Source organism: Borostomias antarcticus (genome assembly GCF_949987555.1).
Source record: "Borostomias antarcticus genome assembly, chromosome: 23".
Classification (NCBI taxonomy): Eukaryota; Metazoa; Chordata; class Actinopteri; order Stomiiformes; family Stomiidae; genus Borostomias; species Borostomias antarcticus.
This window is the reverse complement of record NC_140256.1, coordinates 8645907-8663714: the sequence shown is the minus strand read 5'-3', so window position 1 is coordinate 8663714 and position 17808 is coordinate 8645907. Positions and strand designations below refer to the sequence as shown.

Below are 17808 nucleotides of genomic sequence, written 5' to 3'. Positions count from 1 at the left end.
ATCGATTGTAATGGTTAATTAAATAGTGTAATTCTTTATTTTTTAGAATACAAAAAAAGGAAAATTGTGTGCATAATCTCACTCAAAAATAAATGGCAAAAATGCCTACCACAGACCCAGTCAATTAATATTTTACGTACAAACATGTATGTTATATGTAGAACAATCTAATAAACCATATCCAATTTCTTTCATCAAGCAGCTCCTCATCATGAATTCCATTGATCATGAGACAGGACTGCTTGTGCAGTCCTGGGATTCACTGCGTCTTATTCTAAGTATCAGAATAGCATTGGGTTAGGCTCACTCTTCTTCATCTTCCCCACTTTCTTCTCCATCCTCATCTTCGTACTCTTTTCCTTGTATGATAGAGCAGCTCAGTACTGCTCTCCGGACCTCCAGTCTCTCTGCTGTACATAGGAATAAACAATCACACTACAATTAATAATAGGTACTGCTACGGAGTCCTCTAGTCTTAACCATAATCACTGGCCAACATGGAAAGCACTAGTGTAAGAGTCCATGCTTACTCCAATCCAGCAAATAAATAGATTAACATTGATAAAAAGGCCTTGAGGAGTCACACAAATTGATGCAAGAGGCATATTACATGAAGTGTTGTAAATTAATTTGAAATAATTTGTTACTTAATCCATAATTCTGAACTGATGGAAATGAAACAGAATTGACCCCAGCCTGGCCACACATTACATCACCAACCTTCGCTCTGACTGTTGGGGAGAATTCGATGGAGCTGCTGAGTATTGTATCGAACCAGAAACTTCTGACATGTTCTGATAGTTCCTGTGAAAGGGTAAATTAATGTTCAGGGCCACAAAGAGTTTGTGACATTGAGAGAAAAAGAGTTGAGGTGTAAACTTGTCTGTGTGCATCAAGCATTCAATCATTTTATGACCTAATGTATGGCTCTCTTACCTCCAACATGTAAACAGTTCAGGGAACATGGAACTTTATGACTTCTGACCTCCAGACTGGTAATGAAGGGCAGAGCAGACCAAATAATCCTGTAGTGGCTCTTCCGACAACGCAGGAACACAATTCCAGTGTGGGCGTTCACATATTTTACTGATAAAAGACATAAGTTACAAATTATCATTTGAAACGCCCCATATCTGTACATCAAAGGTGAAATGGTGATTATGAAAACATGTTTGTCTCTTTGTTCTAAGACCTGGATTACACCAATGCATTTTCGCTGAAAAAGAACTATTTGCGCCTAGCAATTACAATACCCCGGCAAAAACGACCCTCGAACCTGGAGGCCTTGGAATACGGCCGGAGTTACATTATGGGGCTTGAAATCGGAGCTGCATTCTGGTGTAATGGCCAGACCAGGGAGCTTTTGAAAAAAATCTATAGGAATAGACCTATAACACCGTGTTCGCTTCATATTATAATAATCAAACAGGTGATTTACGAGTTTGAGCTATAGCAATCAAGGGTCTCTTTATGGATACTAGTTAATATCAATTTAGAAATAAGAATAACAGAGGTCACGCAAAAAACTGCCAAGCGGATAATAACGTAGGATGAACTTGAACTGTATTCAATGTTTACAGGTTTTCCACAATCGTTCCACAGCTGTTCGTCCATCAAAGGTTGAACTGGACTCTCGCCGAGAACGTCTACAAGCCCCCGCCCTCGCGAATTACACCAGCATATCTCCCAGTCTTCCCCCACCCCTGTCTCTATGCCGGTGACTAACTGGCAGCATGAGGATTGGGGGTACAGCACCAATGCACCCAACGGAGCAAACCTGGCTGCTTGGGCAGCTAACTACAGCCTGGCCCTGTTGTAGGATCCCAAGGGCACAGCCAGCTTTGTCTCAGGTCGTTGGAAAACTGGGATGAATCCTGACCTGGCATTCACGAGCGTCGGCGTTGATGACCGGCTCCCTGATAGACGCGTGCTAGGAAAGTTCCCATGGTCCCAACACTGACCATCGCTGATAACCATACCTAAACTCGTGGACCTCGTCCCAAGCGAGCCGGCGAAGCGATGGAACCTTCGAAAGGCCAACTGGAAATGCTACTGCCTCCTTACCCATAGATCCACGAGGTGCCTCCCACCACCTAACACCAACAACGTGGACGAGGCATACCAGGAACTCTGCGGCATACTGGTGAAAGCTGCCAAAAAATCCATCCCACGTGGACGTCGCAACAGCTACAAACCGTGCTGGGATGTGGAGTGCGAGTCTCTACTGTGCCTTCCTCTGGGGCCCCCCAGGAGCTGAGTCAGACAGACTTGCTTCAGGCCGCAAATTGTCATGTTTCATGGCAAAGAAGTGTCCGACCTCTGGAAGGCCACAACTCCTAGCGGCGGTAACATCTCCGGTGAATTCACACCGGAAGAGTTCACTGCTGCCAGGGAAAGTTCTGGGGCCTGATTCCATCTGCCCGGAGCTTATACTCTATGCCACGCCTGCCTTAAAGTCCTGGTTAAGAGCGTTCCTCTCTTCCTGCTTGATTCCCAAAATCGGGTGAAGAGCCCTAGTTGTGATCCCCAAGCCGAACAAGCCTGAAGGGGACCCCAAGAGTTATCGCCCCATCTCTCTGTTATGTGTCCCCTTCAAGATCCTTGAGCGTCTCATCTACGCCCGTGTCGAACCAATCATCGACCCACTGCTCCCACAGGAGCAGGCCAGGATCCGACGTGAGATCAACCATAGATCAAGTCACTTTGATGACTCAAGACATCGAGGACAGCTTTTCAGCCAAAAAGAAGGCCGGGGCCGTCTTTATAGACCTGATGGCTGCCTATGACACCGCGGCCATGTGCAATTAAAACATAAATGTAAAAACATTTGATGCATCGCACCAGAGTTAGCCTCAGGCTAATTTGCATCTGCAGTCCCTGATCCGCCTAACAATGAAGCCTTGCGCATCGTGACAGAATGCCTGCATCCCACTCCTGTGGACAACCTTCCCATCCTTGCAGGCATCCAGGCCACTTGCCTCCACCACACAGGAACCACAGAACGTCTCACCTGCCGGGCTATGGAGCCTAACCATCAGCTCCACGACAGGCTCACTGCAACAGCGGAGCCTCCTTGGCGTCTCAAGTTTAGACACCCTTTTGTGCCTGCTGCATAGGATCTCCTGCAGCAATGCAGAGATCAGTGAGGTAATGGGAGTACTACATCTGGTGTGCGGAGTGGGAGGCAAACACCTCCTTCATCCCGGCCGCTGGTCCTTCCCCTCCTGGGATGGACTTATCCAGACCGGTGTGGGTGAGGCTTAATCATCTCCGGACCGGCGTAGGACGCTTCCGCTCGTCGATGTACAGATGGGGCTTGGCATCCTATGTGGCGTGCGAGTGTGGCGCCGAGGAACAAACCACATCATCCAGGACTGTCTGATATATCGGCGACCAACGGAATGCGTGGCCTGACGGTTGTGGATGACAAAACGGTGACATGGCTCCTGGAGGTGTGCCCGGATATATAGCCCGGGTGACCTCCTCACCCAGGCTCGGGGTGGTAAAAGGATAGTCCCTCAGCCCAAAGCCTGGGGAGAGAAGACGCAACAACCGACCCATATGATGAAGATGATGAAGAAGAACGCATTCCAAGTCCTGCTGGAAAATAAAATCAGCATCTCCATGAAGCTTGTAAGCAGACATAAGGATGAAGTGCTCTAAAATCTCCTGGTAGACGGCTGTGTTGACTCTGGGCTTGATAAAACACAGTGGATCAACACCAGCAGATGACATGGCACCCCAAATCATCACTGACTATGTAAACTTCACACTGGACTTCAAGCAACTTCGATTCCGTGCCTCTCCACTCTTCCTCCAGACTCTGGGACCTTGATTTCCAAATGAAATGCATGAATTAGCTTTCACATCTGAAAAGAGGACTTTGAAGTGAACCACTGACCAACAGTCCAGTTCTTTTTCTCCTAAGCCCAGGTAAGACACTTCTGACATTGTCTCTGGTTTAGGAGTAGCCTGGTACGACCATCCCGTTCTCACGAGCTCACATTCTGTTTCACTAACGCAGAACAGTCTGGCCTTCGCCTCCTCCAGAGCGATTATGACAAAATCTAGACCATACCGGGCCAATCAGGGACTGCGTTTTAACTGCTGTCCCGCCCCACAGTGGAAAGCAGCCCCTGATTGGTTTGTGTCTCTGCCGCTCGCTAAACAAACATGGCGGCTCCCGAAGCAACGAGTGGTAACGTTAACGTTAGAAGAATAAACGCAGCTATAAGTGCAGTTATTGCAGAAATAGACTTAATCACAACACTTAAACAAGAACAAGAGTATGCACTAGCGGAGTTTCTCGGTGGTAAAGACGTTTTTGCCGTTCTTCCGACTGGATTTGTCAAAAGTTTGCTGAACGCTCATTGGCTGAAGGTGTTTGTCTGTCAAGGCAAGTACCCCCTCCCACATAATTGCTCTCTATGGGGCGAAGGCCAGACCTACGGAGCGAAGCAGTTTGCTCGCTAGATCGGGATGGTCATACCAGGCTAGTTCAGAAGTGGCTTGACACTAGGAATGTGACACTTGTAATCCAGTTCCTGGGCACATCTGTGCATGGTGGTTCTTGATGCACTGGAGATATGCTGCTACATGCATTGTAGGCTACCCAGTGTTCCAGAACAAATAGCACCTTCATTGCACCTATATGAACTTCCGAGCAATCCTGCCCTTTTCTTTTTGAATAATATTGTCTATTCAATAATCAGTCCAAATGTTCCAATATATAGTCCTTATTATCAGTTTGTTTTAAGTCATTCATCTTCACCTTTTGTTAAAATCAGTCCATTATGTTTGGCATAATCCTGCTAACAGACAAACACATGCACGCAGACACACGCACGGCACCAAAAACATTACCGCTCTGTCGCTGGGGCGGAGGTAATAACAGTAGGCTAACTTTTTGGATTGCCACAAAAAAACACATTATTTAAAAGCACACCAGACATGGAACACAGACTGGGATGGAAATGTATTTGTTGGTGATGTTGGCATTGGTTGCATGGTTGGACAGCTGCATTTTAAATTTAGCCAACAACATTAGACTGAAAAAGACACCCTTGATTGCTATAGCTCGAATTCAAATCACCTGTTTAATGGTGTGATATGGGCTTTCGGGCGTGTTAGTGTGATAAGAGAATTGAACAGATCTTTAAGTGTAATTTTGTGTGTAATCGCGGGGGATCCCCATGTTGGGGATGATGCATTACATCTTAAATGGTGTTGAGAGACTCGCGTTGAGGTATCTGATTAGCAGGAGAACATTTACGCTGAGTTATTAACTATGGCAAATTTAAAAAATGTAAATAATGTAATGTAATGCATCATCCCCAACATGGGCGGCAGCAGTGAGTAGGCTAAACAAAGCGGAGAGCGCCGAATCGCCGGTAGAAGAAGACAGGTGGATATTAGCCATTTAAGTGTACAAATTTGCCTTTTATTTGAAAGGTGGGGGACTACAAACTGTAGCGACCTCGGAGAAAAGGCTTTCATCTTTCCAACGATGTGTTTACTTTGGTGATTAACGAAACGGTTTTGTCTGTAGACTCGGACGAGCGGGCCGAGGAAGCGCATTCATAGGTAAATTACATTGAGAGTAACAGGGCGTTATCTGTAGGATATCGCCCTGGACCAGGTCTAGTCCCTCTCCATCTCAGTCCCACACTGAGCTCAGCAGGTGGCGATATTGCCCCATTAACATTGGATGCCAAAGAAGAAGAACAGTACATACAGCTACGTATACAATGCAAGTTTCTTATTTCAAACCATTTTTGTAGCCTGGCTTTAAACTACCTGTGAATCCATTTGTGCACAGTGCTGCTCCATAGTCACCGTGCGCCCGACACACCGCAGCTCTGACTGCATTATTGACTGCCCGGTCATCTAGCAGCAACAAACTGTTTCGATCTGTCACGTTGACTTCACACAGCAGATATCTGTCAATAAATGACGATCAGTAAGTTATACACATGAGCACCAACAATTTCAGATTTTTCACACATAAACTCGGGAGATAAAGTAACCACCTGGATTTCAGTCTCACCATCTTCTCACATGGGCGGTTCGGGGATGTACACCATTTCCGTGTTAGGGTGGGGCTTAATCGATTGGCATTCAGTTTGACCAGTCACAATGGTTAACATTAATAGGGATATTTGTATACCCCGGATGGGTCCCGCCCCTCCTTCCAACCAAGGTGGTAACAGGGAAAACATCTGCAATGATTCAAAAGTTGAGCATTATTTAGCGTAGCCTATATGGTGATGTTTGTTCGGGTGTTATTTTTGTCTATTTTTATTACCACCTGTGTTAACGTCTGAAAAATGCATTGCTTCTATAGATAGACGAGTGACCGAAAGACGTCTGGAAGTGGAGGGGGATGTTTCTTGCAAAAGCATCAATGGGGATAGTAGCCTATATAACTATAGGTTATAACTATAGTATGCCTGCTATAATGTCATTGTGAAAAGTAGAACATAGCCTAATAAGAGGGGAAGTATATGTCCCCTTGATCAAAACAAGGCTATGGTGTAGCTTAAATGGTAAATGGACTGCACTTATAAGATATAAGGATATGGTGTAGCCTAAATGGTAAATGGACTGCACTTATATAGCGCTTTTCCACCTTAGCGGCACTCAAAGCGCTTTACAATGGCCTATCATTCACCCATTCACACACACATTCACACACCAATGGCTGTAGCTGCCATGCAAGGCGCTAACCTGCTCATTGGAAGCAATTTGGGGTTAGGGGTCTTGCTCAAGGACGCTTCGACATGTGGACAGTTGGAGCTGGGATTCAAACCACTGACCCTTCGATCATTGAACGACCCGCTTTACCAACTGAGCTACAGCCGCCTACCATTTAAGACAATCTATACTTCCATAAAATACAAGCTAGACTGACAATCATACAGTATAAAAAACTTTAATAACATTGAGTTTATTTCACTGAAAAATGTCTAATAAACATATGTGATTATATACACTATTTACATGTTCACAAATCAACATTATACTTAAACACAACAACACTCATAAGTTAATATAATCAAAATATTTGATGGAAGTGCAAAAAATCCTACATGAATTAGAATGTATGTAAATCAATTTGTATTCTATATAGTCTCTGTAAATGTTACAATAGACTTTAGGTCCCATTCCTTTACATAACAATTACGACAGTTGAAATGTTGCTTCTTCAGTGGGATAAATGCAGGGCCATTTATTGGCAGCATTCTCTTGGAGATAAAGAAGAGATCACGAGTCTCAGGATGTGACAAATACAGGTGTTCAATGATTAGTCTTTATCTATAGGAGAGAGCAATGAATGGTGTATGTAATAGGTGGAGTCCATTGTGCTCACAGGACACCCCAACTCCCCCCTTGTTGCAGTTCAGGGCCAGGCCCAGCTCCACAGCAGTCAGCAAGGGGCCAATCCCTTCCCCCAACAGATCAGCATCAATGTCCTGCAGAGACTGAAGAGTTGGCCTTTCTGATGGACCCCCACGGGAAAACCCCCCAACCTTCCGCATGTCCACCAGGCTCGGCCCCCCTCGGGCACCACCAGCTGCCTCCTGAAGACCTTGGAAAAGGGCCAGCAAATCCACTCTCAGCTCCAGTGTGTTATCCATTGTCCACAGAGTGTACCTGTAGGAAAGATATAGTAAAACATAAATAAATAAGCCTCAGAATCACAATTACTATGGGAATAAATAAGGAAGCAATCTATTTAAAGATTTCACACAAGTATTGACATGTTAGGGAAGGTAGTTGGATTAGAGCATGTTACCTTGTAGGAAGTTTGCGTTTTGCCATATATGGAATCACAGGCTCAATGTCCAGGTGGTGTGGGTTCAATAGTTGGAGATGAATCTCTGCTCTCATGACTTTCACTGACAAAACATCATGACTGAGGAGAAACTCTACACCTGTATCTAGGGGAAAGCAGAGAACAAGCATGAGAACTCACTGCAGTGGACTAATTTAGCCACTTGAACAATACAGCATCGTCTTCTTGACGAAATACTTAATGAAAAACATAATGAAACATTTCAGTTAGATATTGAGTCTCTTTACCTCCAAACAAGCGACCCTGAATTCCTTTCACGCTCCTGCAATGGAGGCCTCTCTGACAGCAATGATAAAGCCTTCGGATAAAACGGAAAAGCGGTTGCCCGGGAAAGACAGCGCTCCGTGAACCTCCCAGAGGCAACGAGAGAACCCGAAGATGAAGTGGTTTTGACAAATCCCCCTGTGGACCATTGGTTTCCATCCAAGGTTCAGTCAGTAGTGCACATTTTCCCCGGTGTGTCTCCATACTGTCTCGTCGCCATCGTCTCAAAGAGTCTGTGCGTAAAATTCGCTGTCCCTCCGCAATGTCAGATGACTTTGACAATAACTCTGGTGGGCCTACCACGCGACCCTGTACTCCAACGACACTAGTTATCACTAAAAGTAAACGTAATGCAATCCAAGAGCATAGCGTTGAGGCCATGGTGATCAGTCAGCGTTTGGAGAGCTTCGCAGTGAATTGTGGTGCAAACTCTGCGTCCAGCGACGGGCGGTTCTAAAATGGGCAGCTTATCCCCGTTGCTATATACCTCCACCGACAATGGGAACATTCTCCCTACTTACTGTCCCTCCCCCCTTTTTGTTCGTGCCCTTAACCACCCATTTGCACCCCGCGGGTTTCTCATAGTGCGCCTGCATAATGAGGCGCCCTAGAACGCCGGCCTCAGCCATTCAAATTCAGCTACGTATCTAATGACCCTAATTACACTATATTTGGACCATCAAGAATGGAGTCAATTTACAAGACACGAGGCCGAGAAAAAGAGGTTTAACAGAACACAGCATATGGACATGTTTTAGGCGCGATATATGCAACCACCCACTATTACATCTCTCAGTTAAAGAAATACAATTAAACATTGTAGGTCAGACTTCGTGCTTTAATATTGGTTAACTTTTGTGGGTACTTTATAGCTTAATGATTCATTCACCCATATTGGAATTAATTTATATAATAACTATTGTGAATAACCTTAGTAAAATAAGTGTTTCCAATATGAAATGAAATAATTTACATGAGGATCACACACACAACTTTTTTTTTCCACTTTCGATTAAAACTATTACTTTGAAGTCTTCAATCGGCTTGGATTTGATCTCTGTGGCTCAAAATCAACCTCTGCCAAGAAACAACCATTTTATATAGTGAGCACAGTTAACAGTCTATACATTTTTCTTTATCCAAGAGAAGAGAACTAAAGAGACTAGAATTGATTATACTATAGCCTCTGCACTTCGGGTAGGCTACTCAATTTCAGTTGAGGAATCCGTTTCAACAATTTATTTAGAAAGCTTTCAGTACTTCAACACATAATAATCCTGACCTATCCCAACACTCTTGTCACTATACCAGGCACTTATGAAGACTTCAGAGCATTAGATGGATAAAAGCAACATTTCAAACCAACCCAATCCTCCCAGATTCCCACACGCACGTACACATGCACTCACACACGTCGGGGGAAAGGGCTAGATCTGGGTTTCAGAGCAAGTATTCGGCTTCACTTGTAAAACTGTTTCAGTGCAATTACAGAATACTGTTTTGACATACTCTTACATGTGCACTCAGAGCAGAACGTAGGTGCTAGTACATTTCCCCTGCTCACTTTCGGTCAGAGCAGGTTAACTCCATGTTTCAGTAGTCTGTGTCGGGCCTTGTTGGGCAGGCAGAAAGCACTGTCCTGGTGGTTGGGAATGCCAGAGTTTCTCCCCGCTCCACCTTGCTGCAGAAAGTAGGTTTCCTGGGCCACACTGCGAGTTCCATACACAGCTGCACCTGCACTCCTGTGGTAGAAATATTACACATATAGAACTCAGTGCAAACACTCAAGGATTCTGACAGACAGACACAACATAGCAAAGGGCCTTGCCCACTGCTGTACACCCCCTCCCCCTATCATCTGATTGTGTAAAGAAAGTAAAGAAAGACAAGAGAGCCCCCTCTGTCACTGTCATACTGACCTGACAATAGCCTCCTGCAGAGTTTCAGTGTGAGAGAAATGCGAGTGAAGCAGTGATGTGGCTCTCACAAAGGAATGCTCCTGGGGTCCTCCTGGACGACCAGACAGGTTGGCTGCAGAGACACAGACCAGACACTCATTAAAAAATACCACACAAACACGGAGAACCATGCATTCACAGAGATGGGGCAAACTATCCCATTGATTACCTTAAACTAATGCAAAGTTTAAAAAATGCTAATAGGCTAAGCACCCCAAAATATCCCCAAATTCACTGCAGTAGTAAACATTGTGAACCTTAGGGGACTGGAAAATGCATGATTTCACAAATACTGGAAACAAGTATAAGCAAATAGTCAGTCGAAGGCAAGCTCAGAGAATATTAAAGTGTAGAAAGAGATAGGTAGGTAGGTAGGTAGGTGGGTACTTTATTTATCCCTGAGGGGAAATTATTAAAGATATGAGGATATTAAAGGCTCACTTGTGAGTGTGTTCTGTATGCAGTCAAAGTGAGCGAAGCTGTAGGGCCCGTTAGGGCCAGGGGCCCCTGGAGTGGTGGTCCTCAAATGGGCCTCTAGTCCATTCAGAGATGCTAGGCTGCTGTGATACTGAAAAACAGCATGGAGAAAGGAGACAAAATAATGAACTGTAATACAGCTGTGTACAAGTTATATTATATGACTACAGAACACAGGCTGTTTACTCGATAGGGGCAAAGCAAAGAACAATCCGCCCTATTTCCTCACCACTTCCTCCATGGCTGCTGTGTCAAGGCTGAAGTGAGACTCCACCAGTAGGGCCAGTACCAGCCCTCGCACCCGATGCTGGTACAGCATCATGGGGAGCAGGGAGGTCTCTGCAGAGGTCTCACTGAGAGATGGATAGGGAGCCACATCACTTGCACCACTCCCCTGGACACCTTTACTCCCATTTCTCTCCCTGGTGTCTTCCTTCTCAGTAAACACCTCAGTGTTTTTGTGCATTTCCTCAACCCCCATTTTCTGACTGTCAGGCTCACCATTACTGTTGCCGAACAGCTTTTGGGATTCTTCCCTTCTGGGTCCATTTGCTCCATCTTCTCCACCGACAGCCAGGCTATTGCTGATCTGTCCATTGTGATGAGACATGCCCCCTAATCTGCCTCCTACAAGATCCATAATAGGTGATTGACCATTCCTGTCTTCACTGTTATTAAAACTATGGTCAAATGAATCGCCCAAAGAACACTCCTCCATGTCATGTGACTTTCCATTTGTCAAGGCATGGCCTGACGGGGATTGCAGAGGGGTTTTGAAAACTGAGGGGCTGAGATGGTCGGCAGTGGTCAGTGAAGGACTTGGGCTGAATATGAATTCATTTGTTTCGGAGGACGGCTGGGTGGAGGGCAGAGTTTGACAAGATTCTTGGGGGAGGTGGGAAGGGTCAGGTTCAGAGGCTTCTGTATCGGTGGACAGTGTGTCAGATAGGGTTCTTGATAGGCGGGACTTCCTGGGTCGATTAAGCTCCTCTGGGTTTGATTGAGACCTGTACAACAGACAAAGTTGAGTGTTGAGAGATTCAACTATTTTAAAGGATAAGGACACTGAATTTCATGTTCAGCCCTATTCCTGGCTTCCCTGGCATGTATCTGACTAGTTTAAAATATTTCTGTTTTGTGCAGTACAGAGTTCTGTGTCAATAACGTCGGCGCGCACAGTACTAATTTCACCGAACATATAACAGTCATCCCTTCACGCTGTAAACCTCCGCAAAATTCGGATTCGGATGAATTTCGCGGAGGTTTACAGCGTGAAGAGATGGTTGTTGTATGTTCGGTGAAAGTAGTACTGTTTACAAGTTAGCTGCTGTTTTGAAATGCGGAGGTGAAAGGACCTATGGTGTTTACAGGACGACTTCAGAGCTTGGTAAGCATAAACCATGTAATTCCTGAACTTGAAATCCACGTATATCATACTTTTTTTCTAGTTTTGAATCTAGTTTTTCGAGTGTGCCCAAAGCTAGCAACGAGCCAGGGTGCGCGCGCCGACGTTATTGACACAGAACTCTGTACTGCACAAAACAGAAATATTTTAACCTGTACTAGTCAGATACATGCCAGGGAAGCCAGGAATAGGGCTAAACATGAAATCCAGTGTCCTTATCCTTTAACCCATATCACTTTTATATTTTTCTTCTTTGTTTTTTCGTTTAATTCTACTTCGGCCATGTGCTCTAAAATGTGGTATTTTTCTTGGAGAAGGTGGAAGTACCTGGGTGTTTTGTCCACAGGAGATGAGCGTAGACATTGTAGTTCATCAAAAGTCAGGAACACTCTGGTGAAAGTCACAGCGCTTGATACAGGACCACCTTCGGAGGAGCTTGAGGAGCTCAGCCCATTAGGCCTCTGATTCTAAATCAAAATGTCACCAACACCTACATAGTCTTTTATTAGGCCAACGTTAGAAAACTGTTGTTTGCAAATCATCCTTTCAATGAGATGATCTAAATCATGACGTAAAACTAAATTTTAAGAGATGGATACTCTACCTGGTTGTATGTTTCACTCTCGTGGACCATAACTTTCACAGTGAGGTCAGGGGGCATCTGAGTGCTGACAGCCCTGTGGAGCAAGGATGAGTTTTGTGAAACATTAAAGAAAAAGACAGTATGTTGTTGTCCAGTTCAGAATCCATCTTACCTGCCACGGTAGAGTATGCATCCTGCTAACACTAGGGGGCAACGCTGACAGGCCTGAAGAATGAGGGCAGCTTTCAGTAACAGAAGCGGGTCAATCTGAGACAGGAAATAATTATACAAATCACACAGATTAAGAGAAAATCAACATAAAGAGGTGAATAAAATGGGTTAATTAAGCCTAATTATTTAACATAATTATGGACTCACGAAACACAGGTCATAAAATATATCACTACATAGTATTGAGTCCTCACATGTGTAGAATCAATGGTCCTCAAACAGCTGAAGATGTGATGGAGCTCTGTGGAGCCTCCTTGCAAATGGGAGAGATACTGGGCCCATTTCACTGCTAGATCTTCCTGACTGTTCATCTAAATTCAATGCAAATAAGAGTACCCAAGTTAATTTAACTACCATGCACAATAAAAAACGGTCTTTTCCATCCCCCAAACCATTTCTCTATTCCATCAAGTATCAAGTTATGTTATCAGAGATGGCGTTAAAACTAAAGTAAAATCAAATTTGAGAGGATTATACCTGATAGCTGTGACGGACAGGACCATTGTAGAAACAAAACAGATTTATCAGCTGATCCAGAAAGTCACAGATGCTGACATCAGGAATGTCCACAGCACACCCTAGAGCCTGAGATAGATGAGAAAACAATAAAGTTTCTCATTTTCAAGTACAAGATCAAAAAACACTTTTATATCTACAGTCTGCAACCATTGGACATTTTCTCACCCACAAAAAGTCATCTTTCATACGGATGGCAAACTTGCTCCTCTGCAGCCTGAGCAGTCGTACTGGGGACAATGAGAGCTCAGAAACACAGCGGACCACGCCTGCAAGTTGCCCACAAAGCAGCTCCTGCCTATCCACAGGCGTCTGATGAAAATAAAGAAGCCATCATAATACAGTATTGGTCTTAGAAAAAAAAGACACCAAAACTAGACAATAAAACTAATCGGGATCACCACCGGCTACACGTCTTTTCTCAAGACCCTACCTCTTCAGGATAGAAGTGGCAGATTCCAGCCCTTGTAGGATCACCCTCTCCCTTGACCTTAGATCCATCATACAGGAAGAAGTAATTGAATCTGTGGGGGGGGTAGTTTGATTCATATTTATCTGTGCGGACCACCACAGAGACCTGCGACAGCCATCACAACTCTTGGTCTCTAGCCTGAGTCAGTTCTACTGTTATCGGATGATCCAGAGTAGACTAATGGGTACCTACCTTTTCGAGTCAGGCACCATTGTCTCAGCCATAGCTTGTCAGAGTTTAACCTTGCTCCTTCTCGATGACTGCTTTTCTGCTGTCACTGGCCTCATACACCTTTCAAACTGTCAAACAAGTCGGAAGCAAGCATAACGTGTCTACTGACGCACACATCTTTCTAGGTTTGCAGTTAGGTGGAAAGTTAAGTAAAGCCAGCAAGTTATAAAACAAAGCAATGCCTGCCTATTATGCAAACAAGGAGTGACAAAATCCAAGACCTGATTGCGTTTGCCAAGATAGTTTACATAGATAATTTACGTTAGCTAAACTGGCTTTAGATAACTAGCTAGCTTAGCCTATGCCCAGGTCAGCTGCTGCTGGCGGGGCGGAGCGCTGGTAGCCTACTACTAGCCAGAGGATTCAGTTTGGGTTAGTCGAAATGCATAGGGGAAACTGTCTATTCAAAACAAGGCAACATATCTTACCGAAAATATTTCGCCCTTCATACATTCCATTTACGAATGATTTCTTTTCTACATAGCTAGAGCTCTCAGAATGAGAACTGTGTGTAGATTTGAATAAACGATGTTAGCGAGCAGGTCTAAACTCGCTAGCAAGTTGAAGGAATGTGAGTCACAAGAAGTTAGTCATGTGAAAGTAAGGGAAGCCAATGGGGTCAAATCGTAAATTGTAATAGTTAGCCGGCATCTAAACCTAGGTATATTTATATAAACTAACATGTATACAAATACTAACCTGTGTCAACATGAGTGTTTCTAAATGCAGGTAACCTTGTATAGTATGTTGTTTAAATGTACTGAAGAGCCATTAAATGACACAGTACTTGTTGTGTACGGTTCTTTGGTATTTTGGTATTTTGTATCTGCAGTTTTCTGTACTGTTTTGCACTGTCATGTCTTTGCACTGTCCCGTACTGTCCCTGCACCCTGTTCTGTGTCGTCTACAACAGCGTATGCCTTAACCCTAGTCAAATTCCTAGTATGCCATATACATGGCAATAAACATATCTTAAGTCTTGAGGGATGATGAAACATGGCCATGCCTAAGTCCTGTCACATACAGGACACCCCTTACCTCTCCCTTCTCCATGCACGCTCCTGAAATACCATCCATCTCAAATCCACCTTCCCATAACTGGCGCAACAGACAGATTACAAAGATTATGACCCCGTTCTTCATTGTCTATAACGTTTTGGGCATAGATAAGTAGCCTAACCTAAATTATAAGTAACACAGGCAGGCCTTTAGCAGTAAACTCCCTCCTCCTAAATTCAGCACAAACCTATCTAGCGGTTGTGACGTGCTGATTCTGCCACCTGCTGACCCAAGAGAGAAACTGCAGGACTGGTGCGACATTAAAGGGGTAGTTTGGTATTTAGCATTAGAAACCCTGTTATAAAGTTATTTATGATAATATACAACGGTCCATGTAGCTACATTTTCACAGACTGTGCACTCTTGAGATATTATATGCCCATAGAGATCCCTTGTGTTCTTAGTTGCGACATGAACTATGAGTAGGCTACTAATATGGACCCAATAATGAGCAATGAGCACTATATGGACCTAGACTTACGAGTCAGTCTCTAAATGCTGCACTCAACTAGAGACTGAACATGTTCGTCTAGATTTCTTCGCTAAAAGTGGGTGGAAACAATTTGAGAAGTTGAAAAAAACTGTATTGCAGAAATAATCCAGTCTTTAGGGTGTTCCTTCCTAATAAGGCTGTGAATGCTTTGTTTTGATTCTCCACTCCAGTTTGTTTGGAGGACATAATTTCCAGTATGGTGGGTCCTTCACCTTATTGGACATTGGACTGATTGGTTGTCGGTTTTCAGAGCTGTTAGCGATGATTTTTAATGGAGATGTCTCCAGACTTTGTAGATCTCCAAGCATCGCAAGACTAATATGGACTCAATCACAGCTAACCCAAATATGGCAAGCAGGTGAAAAAACCCTTAATTCAGTTTTCTTGTGAAAAAAACCAAAGCGATACACAAACGTCTTAAAATCAGTGGTCTATCCTTGCCCTCATGTCCTTTATGGAAAAACTCATTGTTTATGGCCGGAGGGAAACCTCTTTGGAATGTCCAATGGCAAGACAAAAGTATTGAGATATAATCAACTTCAATGATCTTAAATTAACATTTGGCTTGGACAATTCAAAAAATGTCCAGTACTTAGATGAAGTCCATCTTGCACAGCTATTCCATTAAAAATATTATGTTAGGAAACAATGAAACCATTGATAACATTTTTAAAGATGCAGCCATGGTACAGTTTCCAAACGTTATAAGTCAATACATTTTGTTGAATGCAGTCCATCTATACTTGACCAATGGAACGGGATATTGAATCGCTCAAATGATCTTTCCAAATATAAAGTAATCCAAATGAAGATTTTATTTAGAACATCACACCATCTAAATTAAAACGAATGGATCAGTGTCTCAGATATGTGCTGGCATGCATGTGGGATGAGAGGCACCCTGATACACCAGCTGTGGCACTGTCCAGAAGTGAAAGTTTTTGGTTAAAAGTTAAGGATTATTTATGCTCATTATTTCAATTTCAAATTGTCCCCAGCAACGTGTCTAGGAAGCAGGAAGGAGCTACCCAAATAATTACATACCAGAGAGGGGCTAGGGAAACATCCTTGCAATTTTCAGTTACAAAGTTCTGCTCTAGCCATCTCCAGCTACCTACATCTACTTTTTCTTTCCGGTATGCCCGGTATGGTAAGTACCATTATATGCTAAATAATAGTGATACATGTCTGGTATTCCTAGCCCACCTTCGTTCCTAGATATAGATTATTTTTTTTAAGACTAATTCTTGTTTTTTTCTCTTTCCAGAGGAATGTGAACATCTTGTTTATTTCTTTAAACCATTTCTGGGGGATTTCTTGTGGTATTGCCGAAAAAATGAAGGCTAACCTCGGTAGTGTGTTTATTTTAAGTATCTCTGCCCTCCCCCACAATGATAACGGTAAGCCTGTCCATCTTTTTAGATCTTCCAGAGCTTGGGACCATTCAACTCAAATATTTTTCCAGTTGGGGATACAATGTTTACTCCAAGGTACCTCATTCCGAGACTTCCACAAAATAGGAAGCCATTGTCTAGTAATTGCCTTCTTACTTGCAACCATGAGGATTTTCAATAAATATTTGTCTCTGACATCCAGATCCGTAGGTAGGCCTTCATTTCCTAAGTAGAAAGAGACAAGTGAACTCAATATTAAATCCCAAGATACTCCTAGTGGCAGCTTGGACATCAGCCCAGAAAGATTGCAGGATGGGACAAGACCAGAATATGCGAGTGTGATCTGCCATTACAATAAGTTCCCACATTGTCTCCAGCATTGGTGTCCAGTTTTTTTAGATTTTCTTTTTGGGGTTATGAAAAACCTCAGTTCTTCCAGCAAAAGTCTCTCCAGCTTTGTGATGTTGTGGTGGTCATGTGGGTGTGGATGATGAGACCATTTCTTTGAATAGATATCAATGTCCATTTCTCTTTCCAATTTTTGCTTTAGGTAGTCTGTAGAATTGTTCTTCATTAATAGTATTCTTAGATACAAGTCTCCAATGATCCATCTGATGGGTTCTGAGTTGTATGCTTTAATAAACATCTGTTAATATACCAGAGGGTGCTTCCTTGCTCGGTCCCTTCACCTCTTTCACAATAGTGCCACATTTGTAGGTATCTATAGAAATCATAATTTTCAGACAGTTTGGAAGTCTATTAGTTTCCCATGCTTAACTACATAAGAGTATGATTTGGTACCATGCCATATCCATTGTCTATATTTTAGATCTTGGGACACTGGTTTAAAAATGTAGGTCATATGCTGGC

At 43.5% G+C, this 17808-nt stretch overlaps 2 protein-coding genes across 2 annotated transcripts; both read right to left on the bottom strand.

Annotated features, from left to right (window-relative positions):
- Positions 1–222: 222 nt before the first annotated feature.
- Positions 223–6066, bottom strand: pop5 (POP5 homolog, ribonuclease P/MRP subunit). Its single transcript, XM_084457367.1, has 5 exons — positions 6030–6066; positions 5797–5939; positions 937–1086; positions 721–804; positions 223–410 (listed from the first exon to the last, which is right to left on the bottom strand). Exons 1-5 carry the CDS (start codon positions 6047–6049, stop codon positions 304–306), a joined length of 504 nt encoding a protein of 167 aa, XP_084313493.1. The 5' UTR covers positions 6050–6066; the 3' UTR covers positions 223–303.
- Positions 6067–8948: 2882 nt separating this feature from the next.
- On the bottom strand, positions 8949–14519 carry hps4 (HPS4 biogenesis of lysosomal organelles complex 3 subunit 2). Its single transcript, XM_084457511.1, has 13 exons — positions 14421–14519; positions 13954–14060; positions 13723–13813; positions 13458–13601; positions 13251–13358; positions 12968–13084; positions 12715–12809; positions 12564–12636; positions 12287–12426; positions 10784–11561; positions 10519–10645; positions 10039–10150; positions 8949–9861 (listed from the first exon to the last, which is right to left on the bottom strand). The coding sequence occupies exons 2-13, from the start codon at positions 13983–13985 to the stop codon at positions 9690–9692; spliced, it is 1989 nt and encodes a 662-aa protein (XP_084313637.1). The 5' UTR covers positions 13986–14060; positions 14421–14519; the 3' UTR covers positions 8949–9689.
- Between the last annotated feature and the right edge of the window lie 3289 nt (positions 14520–17808).

What these genes read in the sequence shown, in the direction of transcription:
- hps4 (XM_084457511.1), bottom strand. Translation starts at nt 13,985, where the DNA reads ATGGCTGAGACAATGGTGCCTGACTCGAAAAG. An exon ending in TGAAAGATGACTTTTTGTGG is followed by an intron (nt 13,359 to 13,457) that starts GTGAGAAAATGT and finishes CATCTATCTCAG; the next exon opens with GCTCTAGGGTGTGCTGTGGA. An exon ending in CCTGTGGACAAAACACCCAG is followed by an intron (nt 11,562 to 12,286) that starts GTACTTCCACCT and finishes TCTGTTGTACAG; the next exon opens with GTCTCAATCAAACCCAGAGG.
- pop5 (XM_084457367.1), bottom strand. Translation starts at nt 6,049, where the DNA reads ATGGTGAGACTGAAATCCAG. An exon ending in GTGCACAAATGGATTCACAG is followed by an intron (nt 1,087 to 5,796) that starts GTAGTTTAAAGC and finishes GTCTTTTATCAG; the next exon opens with TAAAATATGTGAACGCCCAC. An exon ending in GAACTGTTTACATGTTGGAG is followed by an intron (nt 805 to 936) that starts GTAAGAGAGCCA and finishes ACCCTTTCACAG; the next exon opens with GAACTATCAGAACATGTCAG.